At 39.5% G+C, this 13,514-nt stretch overlaps 2 protein-coding genes across 4 annotated transcripts in view; one reads left to right on the top strand and one right to left on the bottom strand.

Moving 5' to 3' along the window:
* The first annotated feature begins 2,157 nt into the window (after positions 1-2,157).
* wdr76 (WD repeat domain 76) lies at positions 2,158-9,562 on the top strand. The gene is made up of 15 exons (XM_044191149.1): positions 2,158-2,381; positions 2,636-2,755; positions 2,838-2,915; positions 3,016-3,108; positions 3,437-3,495; positions 3,911-4,028; positions 4,159-4,260; positions 4,504-4,544; positions 5,356-5,509; positions 5,805-5,963; positions 6,063-6,178; positions 6,339-6,437; positions 6,517-6,669; positions 6,761-6,814; positions 6,915-9,562. The coding sequence occupies exons 1-15, from the start codon at positions 2,337-2,339 to the stop codon at positions 7,183-7,185; spliced, it is 1,662 nt and encodes a 553-aa protein (XP_044047084.1). The 5' UTR covers positions 2,158-2,336; the 3' UTR covers positions 7,186-9,562.
* Positions 9,070-13,514, bottom strand: part of LOC122873842 (FERM domain-containing protein 5-like) — a 75,359-nt gene continuing 70,914 nt past the window's right edge. For all 3 annotated transcript variants that reach the window (XM_044191084.1, XM_044191074.1, XM_044191094.1), the window contains one exon: positions 9,070-12,807. In XM_044191084.1, the coding sequence (XP_044047019.1) occupies positions 12,218-12,807 (590 nt within the window). In that variant the 3' untranslated portion in view covers positions 9,070-12,217. The remainder of the gene's footprint in view (positions 12,808-13,514) is intronic.

Genomic DNA, 13,514 nt, shown 5'->3' with positions numbered 1-13,514 from the left:
ACAGTTACTTATATACAACCATTATACAAATGTATATCTCTTCCAGGATGGATGGACGGACATGCAGTAGATGTTGTGTCTACAGAGTGGACAGAAGTAGCAAGTAGTAGATTTACAATATTAAGTAAATGATAAGTGTAATTAGTCAACGGGTTTGAAGTGAAGAATGTGTATCAGAGAGAAGATGTTGAACAAGATGGTAAATGGACTGTACAGCATCTTGTTTGTGCTGCGGCTTAAAAAAAAATAAAAAATCTTCCCAGATACAGAATCCCTGTTACTCCCTGGATTAACCACAGAACACACTGTCAACACTTTTCATAGGGACTATTTCTTTGGTAGAAACTACTTCCAATGAAAACTGTTCACAGAAGGTGTGTGGATGATCAAGAGCAATGGGTGTATTGTTTCTGGATGACATACTGTTGCGCACAAACAAAATTCCATTAACACACATTGTCTTAGTGTGGAGGCAGAAATCTCAGAGGCAGAAATCTCAAAATATTGGCAAATTACACCAAATAAAGTAAGCTGAACTAACCAAAAGTTGGACCATTGAGAGGCCAAAATGTCATGTGTTTTCTTTGTAATTTGGGTGAGGAAAAACCTATAAAAATATGATTTTCAGGAAAGTTACAAAATACTGAGAAAAATATTGACCAATCTTTTATTTTAAAGTGATGAACAGCAATGATGAATAGCAGTCACTGTCAATTTCCTGATACTTCATAATAACTTAATGCAACATTTTTTCTGGGAATGTCGCCACAGACACCCAGTTCATAATACTGCAAATGCAAGGTTTTCAGTGGGCCATAGGCTCAATCAACATTGTGTTAACCCATTTGGCAATAGATAGTGACTTAACAGATATTTATTTAAATGAAAATCTTCGAGATTGCCACTTTAATATAAAATGTGATCTACCGTCTATAAAATAAATATTCAAAAAATGATGAATATGCCCAGACACAGAGAACTTACATTTTAGCTCATTTTCTAACACCACTTACGGACAGCCTACTTCAGTAACTTCATGAGTCACAAACCATGGCAACAAGTTTCTGAGCCGTGTTTATCACTTTTAAGTGTCCCCTGGTAACAGTCTCTGTTGTCATTTGTGCTACTTACTTAAAGAAAGTTTTTCCTTGCCACTGTCGCCAAGTGCTTGCTCATGGTGGAAATTGTTGGGTCTCTGTAAATTATATTATAAAGAGTATGGTCTAGACCTGCTCTATAAGAAAAGTGCAATGAGATAACTTCTGTTATGAATTGGCACTATATAAATTAAATTTTCTTGAAACATTTTATTTAAAGACAGAGCAAGAGTGTCTGAGAACATACAAACAGTGACTGCTTGCCACAGCATTGGGCAAAACCAGACGAAACAGCCATCTCACCAACACTGTTCAAATAATCATTTATCAGTTATGCCTGGTGTTACACTGAGCAATAGATATCTCTGTAGACCAATGAGATCATGTTATGGCAGATCATCTGTGGGTCATTGGCTTAATTTTTCACTGAGTGGCCTCTGAATGGCTCCATAGAGACAAAATCAAGTTTGTAAAAAATACTGAACGTCTTCAAAGACAAGGATAGGCTGCTTCTCTGACCTCCACAGTTGTATTTCTTCTCTGCTCAGATTCAACAAACTTTGGAGATGGCCATGCACCAAAGGCCTATTGAGGAATCAGCTCAGATGTCAAGCAGTTGTTTGATTTCATTTTTATATGTTTGTTAATAAACAATTCCCCCCTTATGCCTTTGGGCCTTGTATTATACCATTACTTTTATTTGTGATGACATCTTTCTCTGTATGCATGGGTGTGGTTGTCTACCGAGGAGACTGCCTATTTTCTGTTTTAACTCAGCATGAAAAAATGCTGGCAGTGTCAGCCAACTGTTTAATGTTTAAACGTTACTTTTGGGCCTGTTTTTCATGCATAAATAACCCAGAATAATCTATATCAGCGAGGTGATTTCAGGTTCACTGCTATTGCCTACATCTGCCAAAAGGTGGCAACATTATCACTGGAGCTGAAGCCGGAAACAAGAGATGAGATGTCAATCAAATTGTAAGGCGTTCATTGGCTGTTGGCAGCAGAAAACAGCCCCTTATTCCGATGACGTAAAAAGAATAACCAATGAGCTGCTAGGATTCTGTTTCACAACACAGAGGGGAGGGGGCTAGTTACAAAACATTTCTAGCATGTGGCGCCAATTATTTTCCTCCTAGTTTTTCCACTTACCATCATAGTTATCGGCCGGGAGGTGTGCGTTTGTCACCTTCTTGCAGTGCAATAGTTCATACGTATCGTTCTAAGTGCACTAATATGGCGACAAGACGTACAAAACGCGAAGCTGTTGTACGCTTATTGGTGAGTTGTTGAAGTTTTTAATCTGGTTTTGTTATCTTATCTGGGTTAGATAGCTGCTGAATAACATTAACATTAGTTCATTTTGGGAGCTAAACTAATTTAAGATTATTTAGTAGTAGTCAGCAAACATTTTAGGCGTAACACTAAGTGTATTGTGAGTTTCGCTAAAACGTATGCTTCTGTGGAAAAGTTGAATGACGCATTTTTTTCTTTAGCTAGTTAAAGAAATAATGTTAATAGTGCACACCTTGCAGGAAACGACCCCTGTGGATCTCGAGGGAGCAGTCCGAAGATCATCACGAAACGCTCTGGCACCTAAACGCCTCCAGTACTCTCCTGAAAGCAGCACAGCTGAAACAAGCAAAAAGAAAAGGGTAAGACACTTCAGAAATATATATATATATATATATTACATACGAGGTATTTAAGGTTAATATGCGCATATTTTGTTGATAGAGAACAAAAACGCACGATGACAAAACCAGCCAGGATGACAGAAAGGGCAGTATGGAGGAGGATGTGGAGCGCACATCTGTAAGTATGAAAACCCTACACAATGGACATTGTGCTTTTATTCACTACATGTCTGTGAAGTTGCTCCAGAGCGTCAGTGCTGTATCGGTGTGTAACACAGGGTGGACATGGAGGACTTTCAGCATATGAACTGGAGCGCCTGGAGAACATCAGACAGAACCAAGCGTTCCTGTCTTCTATCAACTTATTCCAGGTAGGTAGACAGGTGGGGTAGTCCCAGCCACATGGGTTCACCTTTCACACATAAATCCAGGGACACTTGGGTTTATGGCCAGAACGATATTTACTGACATTGTGAATCTCTCACGACCTAAATTTATTCTCATCCCAGTTTTCGATGAATATATAGTCTGAATCCCATTTAATTAAACTGAGAATAGCTACACCTGCCAGTGACATCTAACTATTATTTTGAACAAATATAGATGCACCCATTTCACCACAGCCATATTGTGATTCATTCCTCTTGCTGTCTCTGGACAGATAGGATAGGTATTACTTGTTGTTTTTCTTATCTAAAGGCAACTGAGGAGTTGAAGCAGTTGACACGGCCAAAGCCATCGCAGAGGGGTCTCATGAGGTACAGTCAGCAGACAAACTTACTACTGAGCTCTTAATTCAGCATATCAATAATTTCTGAATAAAGTGATTGAGGGGAAGCATGACGTCTAGTGTGATTGGAGAACTGGAGTTCATTGCATGTACATCATGCATCATTCTGCTGTTTAATGCTTTAAGTGTGTCTGGGATTGTACAGTTTTTAAAAATTTTGATTTAAACAAGTGGAAAGGGTACGAAGTGTAATCAATGCTGACACAGTTAATTGATAAGTTAGTATGTGGGGTTTTTTTTCTTCTTACCACTGAAAATCCACTATTAAGTTTTTTGACTGTTGGTCAGACAAACAAGTTGTTTGTTTTTTAGTTTCACTTCTAAGAATAAGCGTTCAAAAGTCTTCTTGATGTCATTGTAATGCTCAGTTTCTGTGGTTGCAGGTCACAGGCTGCTGTAAAAGAAGTGCTGCCAGCTCGCAAATCCCTGCGTCTTCAAAATAAAGAGGCAGAGATGTTGACACTTCCCCCAGAACCCAGGGGGGTGCTGATCTATGAACAGGTAGCTACATATAAATAACCTAATAATATGTATCATGCCACACTTCACGCCACTCTACTGCTGTCTGTCTCGCTAGCATTTAATTTTCTTGCTTTCGTTACTCACTTTAGTTGTTTTACTTGCTTTTAAGTCTTCGCCACTCAAGAAGCCTCCTGGCCCTCTGCCCATGGAGCCAGTCAACATGGAAGAGGGAAGCAAGCTGCCTTCACAGCTTCTTGACCTCTGCTCCGAGGTAGGAGTTGCCTTCCTTGGCTATTACGATGTTTAATGTTCTCATTACATCGTAGTTAGTTTTTCTTTTTAACTTTATTTGATTTTCCCTCAAAACTATAAATAAATGCAGTGCTGTTTAGGTGTTGACTGTTGTGCCACCAGCATAAGAATACAGAATAATATTTAAAGCTAAAAATATTTTGGAGACTTGCATCTTTGCTGTTGTTTACTTATTACTTACGAATTGCTTTTATTTTAATAGGATTCAACAGAAGAAAGGAAGATGGAGCTTGATTTGAAAGAGTAAGATTTAAAGTTTTGATTCTGACATTTCAGCCTGTCGTTCAGCTTATAAAAGAAGTGACTGCTCCACCTCTAAGCAGTGAAGCGGTGTGCGAACTATACCATGTCTTTCGGGGCAGCTCACTTTTTTTAAGGGGGGGGCTTGCACGTGCCTCACAGAAAGAAACAAACATTCATAGCTGCAAGCTTGTTTACTTGCTGTATGTCAGCACATCTGATATATAATAATCAGTTAATGGCCACGTTAAACCTCCACACGGGTCACATGATACAATACGGCCAACTAAAACAGGTCACAGTATACTCTGCAGAGTGATGGACTATATTTTATAGTTTATCAGCACAAATAAGACATGGATAGGTCAAATAACAAAACAGCCTATAAACACATGAGCATTAAATCAGAAACAGTGCGTGCCAGGCTGCATACAAGGGATCGAGTCCTCATCAATAACGGTTAAAGTTACCCATCACATACAGATGAGCACAATAATTTCTCATCAAATGCGAGGGTCACGTATCAACAAACCAGCCTATAACAAAACGCATATGCATGAGCATTGTAAATATACAAAAATAGCCCAGGCTGTCTACAAGGGATCGAGTATCGAATATTAATTCTTTCACAAATCATGTCTTGAGGCAGGATGTGAAGTACAGGGTACTTAATAAGTCCCCTGTAGTTCATACCCTGCCTCTAAGGGCATATTAGTTGCATTTTGACCATTGCATTCATGTACACATTTGTTTTGCAAACGGTTGAAAATGTTCCTACTGGCAGACAAAAATCTACACTGGTGTCTTTACGCAGGTATCGCTCAGCCCTTAAGAACATGAGGATAACTGAGGACCGAGTGGCCAAAGTGGTGAAGGACCGCATCTTCTCTGCTGCCTTCCACCCTTGCACCAGCAGCCTGTTGGTTGCGGCAGGAGACAAGTGGGGGAAAGTTGGACTCTGGAAGCTGGTGGGTTTTCTTTTTGGTCTTTTCTCATGATGATGTTATAAATTATAAATGTAACCACTAGATGGCAGGAAATTGACTCCAAAACAAGCTCACAGCAACAGGTCTTGAGGTACTATATCAACTGAGAAGATCCTGCTGTTAACACATGAGTAAATGACAACAGAGCTACAGGAAAAAAGCCACACATAAATGCCCTTTTTAAAAGTTACAACCATTTGTTGTCATACGAAATTGACATTAAGAAACCACACTCAGTTTTTTGTTTTGTTTTTCTTGCATGTGTATATTCCATCAGGGTGGTGGTTGGGATGATGATGGTGTGCTGCTCTTTGAGCCCCACACTCGTCCAGTGAGCTGCATGGCGTTCTCCAGAACTCATCCCACCCACCTGCTGAGCCTCAGCTATGACGGATCTCTACGCTGCATGGATGTAGAGAAGGCTGTCTTTGATGATGTGAGATGACTTTTAAAATTTGGATTAAGCACATTTACTCTAAATTTAAATTATCCCCCTTTCCCTATTTGACGTCAATCTGTTTGTACATTGTTCTAGGTGTATGACATTGACGATGGCCTGAAAACGTTTGACTTCATGTCACATGATTGTTCGACACTAGTTGTTGGGAACTGGTATGGAGAAGTTGCCATCATTGATAGGCGCACCCCAGGGTAATTTATTATTGTTGATGATGAGTAGTGGTAGTTTTTTTTGTCTCTTTCCATGGTGTTGTAGAATAACAGTATTGGGTGAACAATTTGAACTGCCTTGTCAATTAATCGATGAACATTTTTATAAACAGTGCTACACTGGTATTTCATTTCTCTGCAGAAACTCCCACGAGTCCCTCCACTCATTGGACCCCAAGACTCTGCGTTGTGTTAGCGTCCACCCTTTACAGAAGCATTACTTTGCTGTGGGAGAAAGCAAGTATGTCTGATTATTGATATAATGTTGTATAACGTTTTTTTCTTTTTGATTGCACTAAATGAATTGATCTTGTCTGCAGGGTAGTGAGTATTTACGACAGCAGATGCCTGAAGAAAACCAAAAGCCAGGCAGTCTCCCAGCTGCATGGCCACTCTTTAAGCATATCCAGCGCTTATTTCTCCCCTTGTACAGGCAACAGAGTTCTCACCTCCTGTATGGATAACTACATAAGGTGAAGCCAGCTCAGCACTTTGAATAATTGTGTTATACTTGCTGTTATTTTTCAATCCCAGCTCAATGTCTATCCTGAACTCTTTTGACAGGATATATGACACATCTGCAATGACCACTAAGTCTCCCTTGCTGACATCCATCAGGTACTTCCACTTGTTTCACCGACTTTGTGCTTTCCTTTTCTTTTTTTCTCTTTTCTGTGCTTTGAGACCTGTACTGAACTAACCTAACTTTCATTTTCAGACATGACATGCGCACAGGCCGCTGGCTGACCAAACTATCAGCAGTGTGGGACCCCAAACAGGAAGATTGCTTTGTGGTGGGGAGCATGTTGAGGCCTCGGAGGGTGCAGGTGTTCCACGAAAACGGCCAGCTGCAGCACTCCTTCATAGATGACGAGAACCTCAACACAGTGCTGTCCGTCACTGCTTTCCACCCCACAAGGAACGCCTTACTGGGCGGCAATGCGTCAGGGCGCCTGCATGTCTTCTCTGACTTAGATGAAAGTGTATGACCAAGACCCCTGGGTGCTTCCAGTAGGATAGGAAGAGCAAGTAAGGAAATAGTTTTGTCACAGTCAAGTTGTACAGTGTAGATATCTATCTCATTGCTGGAAACTAGTCAGACAGTTGTCTCTTGCTTGTTCTCCCCTCTGGATCTCTATAGAGCTTTAATATAATATTGTCATAATTCTCACAATATAGTTAGTAACATTCTTGTAATGAAAACTTTATACTCGTTAAGCCACTAGACATGTTCATTGAGATGTTACACTTGCATGTACAGTATAAACATTATTACACTGTGAGGTTACACAGTATCATTATCAAAGTAATTTTCTTCACAACAAAATACACATTTATTGCTACATCGGGTAGGTAGTGTCAAAATGTAGACCGGTCAGCTGTGATGGCTCTTGCTCTTGTTAGAGATGCGGTGAAGTGCATCTCGGCCTCGGAATTTGATACAGCGTCTATAAAATATTTATCTCTTGGACCTTTTTCATGTTTTCTTGTCTTCTTTCTTTCTGTCATGTCAAAGTGAAAACAAATCTCTCCAAATCATCCACTATAGACTAAGCACTGATGTAAAACACCACTATATTCACCCCTTTCAGCTTTGAGTCTACTGTGTGTGGATAGGGCTGTATCAGCGTTGCACATGAGGACACTCATGACCAAACTCTGTCAAGTTGCATGGGGACTGTGAGTGAGCAACAGTGTTCGCCACAAATTCTCGACTGAATTGAGGTCTGGACTCCAGGATGATACGTGTTGTTTCGAGGCCACTCTTGTGTTGCTCAGGGATTTCTGCGTTTTGCTGCATTTATTTTAGCCTCTCCCTCTACAAGCTGTCAGACCTTGCTGCAGAGCAGCATCCCCACAGCATGATGCTGAAACTGCCAGCTTTCATGGTGGAGATGCTGTGTCTCTCCATGTGTGATGCTTGGCTTACACCGAACGCAGCATTTAGTACGATGGCCAAAAAACTCAGTTTTGCTTCAAACTTGCCTGCTTTTGGCAGATTTACAGCTGTGTCATATTGTTTCCTCTGATTAATGATCAACTGTAGTATACTCTAGGGGAAATTCAATTTTGTGATCTTTGTGTTTTTTGCCAGGATGTTTAATAACCAGTTGTTGGACCTTTTGAGACAGAGGTGCATTTAAAGTCACTATGTGTAGATGTTTTATGTGACTACACACGAGTGATCTCTCATTCAACTTATGTGAAAAATGCAATTAATCACTTACTTTATTTTATACTTAATATAGGTCAATGTGTGGAGACTTGTCCACTTTAAGATTAGAAAGTAGTTTTTTTTATGTTTCAGTAAGGAAAAATGCAAATGCATCCAGTGTGATTGAAAATAACAGGTGAAAATGCAACAGGTTGAAAACATTGTACAGGCACTGTAGGGAGCAAATGATTGAATGTGTCCATTGATACGTTTGTGTTGACTCTGCAGTTTATGTTTCTGTTCTCACATTTGCAATTTGTTGTACTCCAGATGTCTTACAGAACCCAAGCAATTTCTATAATGGGTTCCCTTTGTTTGTAGTGCAGGGAATTTGAAATGGCAAAACCACTTGTGCTGTGAAAAGAGCCTGTTTTAAAATTGATTGTGTTCATTTCATGTTTTTTCTTTGGTTCATGTTTCTGCTGGAGCAAATAAAATAAATATAGAGACATTTTTATACCAAACATTTTGAGTGTGAATGCTATTAATTTCAGCAGTGGCAGTATTATTGTCCCCTTAAGATGGCAGCATTGTGACAAAATAGTGTGTTCTAGCCTTGACTACAGTCTGTTGTTTTCAAGCAGGGACATCTGGTTACCATGTTGACTGTTTGTTTCTTCTGTGAATTGAAGATTGAACTTGTAGCCAGACTAGCTGCCAGATGTCAAGAATAGATTATATTTATTCATAAATAGATTACACCAGTCCTCATTCAGTGATTGGAAATAAGCAGTCTTGTTTGGAGGTAATAAATGCAGAACACATGCTTACAGAGACATTTCCATGTGCAGGGCCATGGTACAGGAAGGAAGCTTATAGTAAGACCACATCTGAGGCCTTATTCCTGTTTACATGATGCAGTAATATGAGTACAAGAGTTGCCTGTCAATGGAACTGTCAACTGTTTTTATCACTATGCCAGTTCAAGTGACCTGAACCGATTTTTAGCAATACAAAAAAAAAATATTGCAACAATATTGCAAAAAGAAAGATTCAAGTAGTTGAATATGCTACGTATGCTGTTAAAATTAGCCAAAAATACCAACTGCTCCACTTTCGTTGTGGTAAAAACCTGTTCAGAGTCAAGTGAAAATGGATCAACTGTCTGATGTGTTCAGTTCATTTACACATACTTTCACAAGAAAACTTGCATCTACTGTTTCTATAAATTGAGTCAAGGAAGATCAGTCTAGGATTAGGCAACAACCAAACAGGATTTACATGAAAGGGGGTTATTTATTTTTTTGAGAATGGATATTTTGGAGACTTATCTTTGACACTGGGGTAATCAGGAACTGTTTTACCTTCTGACGCGATTCAAAAGACATTTTGCATGTCTTGCAGACAGAGACAAATATTAGTTTGCAGTTTATGGTTATTAATATTCATTACATTATCTGTAATATTTATTGCTCAAATTATGTTATAAAGTTTTTCATACACATGAACATAAAATGAGACTTTAAAGTACAAATTATAAGTTAAAAGTTAATTGACTGGCCTTTTTTCCCCATACATGCTCACCTTTCACCTAACACATCAATCATAAACCACCAAGCACCATCTGAATTAAAGCAAATACATAAGTAATTTATCAAGTCTGAAAACAAACCACAAAATATGAGGGTTCCTGAATTTGAAAATATCAATACTGTACAAAAATAAAATCAACATTTAAAGCCTAGGTATTTAATACTACAGGGATTCTACTGTTTTTGTGTTAACTTTCAAACTTTTCAAAATGCCTATAGGCACCTACATTTCCTAAACTCCTCAGCCAATCACTTTCCTAAACCATCTCTCTTGCATAAATAATACATCCATTTTTTTAGGTATAATGTTGATTACAGTCTATGGTTGTATACCTGCTGATCAGCCTGTAATTACCACTGACACACAGCATATACATTTCCTAATCAAATACTTAGGCTTGTTAAGAGGACCAATAGTTAACAGCTCTGGGCTGTGAAGACGCACTGCAGGCTAAGCTGTGAAATAACGTACGTAGTAAGGCTGGAGAAGGACAGCAGACTATCAGAGTTTCCATCTGTTGACGCAAACTGACTGAATATCAGACAACAGAGGTTTCTTTGGTAGGTGTGATGATGAAGATTGCAGTAGGACGTAAACATGACTTATCTTAGGCTCTCTTGTAAGCAGGGCTTAAAACTATGTATCCGCTGTAAAAAATAATGCTTCAAGTCCATTAAAAGTCACTGTGAGGAAATCTCCATGTGTTAACGAGACATCAGTTTGTACAAAAATGGAAACATGATTTTAAATATATTCAGCCTTTACAGACAAATGCATAAATTTGAACACAGTAGGGCTAAACAAAGTTATATGACCTTCACTCAACATGGGTCTTGAACTAAAAACAAGCTCTCTTAACCGTATACTGTGGGAAAATAGCACTAATTTTTGCACTTTACAAAAGATAAAATCAAGGTCAAATTTCCCTTAATGGAAAGGATCTTGGGGTTTTTTTTATATTAACAGTATTTCACATCAAGATAAACTCCTTCTACAGAGTGTGGGAGTCAAAGAGCTAACCAAACACTTCACTATCACTACAGGGCTAGCTCACATAGTCCCATCACCTTTACAACTACTGTAAAAGTAACTACGGCAAAGTGACAACTGTTCCTTACACACAGAAGTTGATTGTAGCTATTAGCATTATTTAGCTGCTATGTTATAGAATCAGTAAACCTACCACCTCCATTACTTACTTATATCCTTACAATTTATCCTTAATTTATAGTCATTGGATGAAAAAACTTTATTGGTGCTCTAGTGGCTGGACAGAAATGGTAACGTGAGCACACTGTTAATGGACGTCTGACCACACACAAAAATAATCATTCAAGCTAACTGGGCAGCACCAACATCACTCCTGGGTCAAATAGCTATTGCAACTAATTCTTAGCATTTGTTTAAATTCTGTATACCAGATGTTGGGTTGTATAACACATCAGGGCAATTCAGGAAAGTCAGGGAAAAGTGTGCTATATTTATTTTCCTACTCTCTCCTGTGACTGTTTTAACACTTACTTGTATCACTCTACATGGCAAATTCCATATGCTTAAACATTTTATAAAACAAATTTATTATTTGCAAATATTATTTGACTCAGGACTGATCTACATTCAGTAAGTGCTGCTTGGTTTTCCATTTCACACTTTCTCTAACCCCCCAGATACTGGTACAAGTCAAAACAGCAGTTTTCAATCTCATAGCAGCGACCATAATAATATTTCATCATAATGAATGTTGTTGTTGGCTTTGAAATATGAAAATTAGATGAGCTAGAATGGGTCCCCATCTCATCTTCTCTCAAAACTTTACTCAAACTCTCAGGTCACACAACTCACACCTCAACACATCAGGTCATTCTGCCTTACAATGATGTTGCAACATATAAATTAATACAAAAATAAAGGCAACTATTGTCTGTGGTTGAAGAGGTGCAGTCTGTCAGACTTGCTTGTCCCTTTTAGTGTTTAAATTAAACCCTGTTACTGTGACTTTGTGTAAAAAATAAAATACCTTGAAATGACCTGAATTTCCAAAGTAAAATGTGATTTCCTTTTCTCGCAGTGATGGTCAAACATAAACAAGGCTCTTCAGGGGACAGTCCGTGGCTTGTGACAGGAACACCTTCCTGGGAGAAGATGAGTTGATATTGAGAATAGGGCTGCCGTCCTTTTCCTTTTCTCTCCTCCCACCCTCTGTTGTATGTGTCCCATCTCCATCAGTGGAAGCCTGTGTTGGGTCATTCAGTCTCTGCATCTTTCACTTTGCCTCACTTGCTGATGAGGAAACCTCCCATCCATCGTAGCTTACAGGCGAACCAGCGCCGCAGAGGGCAGAAGTATTCAAAGTGGAACTGCTGGAATTCAGGTGTCTTGCGGATGTCTCTCAGGAAGGCAATGTCCAGGTCTGACTCTGTGAGCATGATGAGGAGCAGCAGCAGGGCGAACAGCAGTCCGATGGTAACCAGGAACAGGCGTAACACGCTGAGGATGAACTTGTTCAGCTCCTCTACGTCGCTCGGTGGTGACGGCCTGCTCCTGACCATACGCAGTGCTCTTCTGCCGGAAGTGAAATCCGCCGCCTGCCCCTCCTTCGATGCGCCTGCCTCTGACTCCTTCTCCTCATCAATGCTGCAGGGAGCACCATTGAGGTGACGAGCCAAAGGCATCTCCATCCCGTGTTCGGCCACGGGTGTAGGTAGCACGCTGTCTGAGGGGCTGTAGGCCTCATCGGAGATGATTGCCGATGTGCTTGCCTCGCTGCCGTCCACCATGTGGCCCCGAGAAGACATGAAGGAGTCGCCATGGGAAACGGAGCGCACAGGCGTGGAGTGGGCGCTGTCTCGAAGGGACTCCAGACCTGAAAACACACAGCAGGGAGGCAGTACATAAGGGAGATATATTTAATAATTGGGAGGTATTGTAAGACACATTCACATTTAAAAGGGAGATCCTGACATGATGTTGCATCTCGTCTCAAAAGGCGAAAGACTACAAAACACTACAATAAACAAGCTTAACAGAAACTCATCCTTTTTTGTGAGGCAGCAAGACTGGGAATAAATTAGCTCAAACATATTCTCTCTATCCTCACACATGGTTGGAAACCACACAGTATCAGACAATACTATTTGTATGTTATCCCAGTGACAAATACCTAAAGTAATATTTGATGAAGAGACCTCCAAATATACTAAAAATAGCTCATGTCAAAAAAACAAAAACACAACAGATAAGAATATACTGTACATAGTTTGAAGTAAATAGAATGAGAAGAATGTACTTTTTTCCAGGCATGGGTGTGTTAGTGTTTATTGCCACTTGCTTTTAGGTTAGTGAAAATACAGAACAGCTCCACTTTGAAATGATCCAGACTGACTATGTGACACTGTCAAATGTGTACTCTGTGGATCACACATTTAACTATGGTGAAACCCAGTGATATCATTCAAATAATTCATTTAATCATATTAAAATTTCAAGTTTCTCTGTATTATTGCTAGAACAGATTTACCACAGCACTTATTCTAATTACAGTAGTAGAATACTCTTCATTTCCTTATGTGC

This window comes from Siniperca chuatsi, linkage group LG1 (genome assembly GCF_020085105.1).
Source record: "Siniperca chuatsi isolate FFG_IHB_CAS linkage group LG1, ASM2008510v1, whole genome shotgun sequence".
In the NCBI taxonomy this organism is placed as follows: domain Eukaryota; kingdom Metazoa; phylum Chordata; class Actinopteri; order Centrarchiformes; family Sinipercidae; genus Siniperca; species Siniperca chuatsi.
The sequence above is the reverse complement of the archived record's forward strand: the minus strand, read 5'-3'. Positions and strand labels throughout refer to the sequence as shown.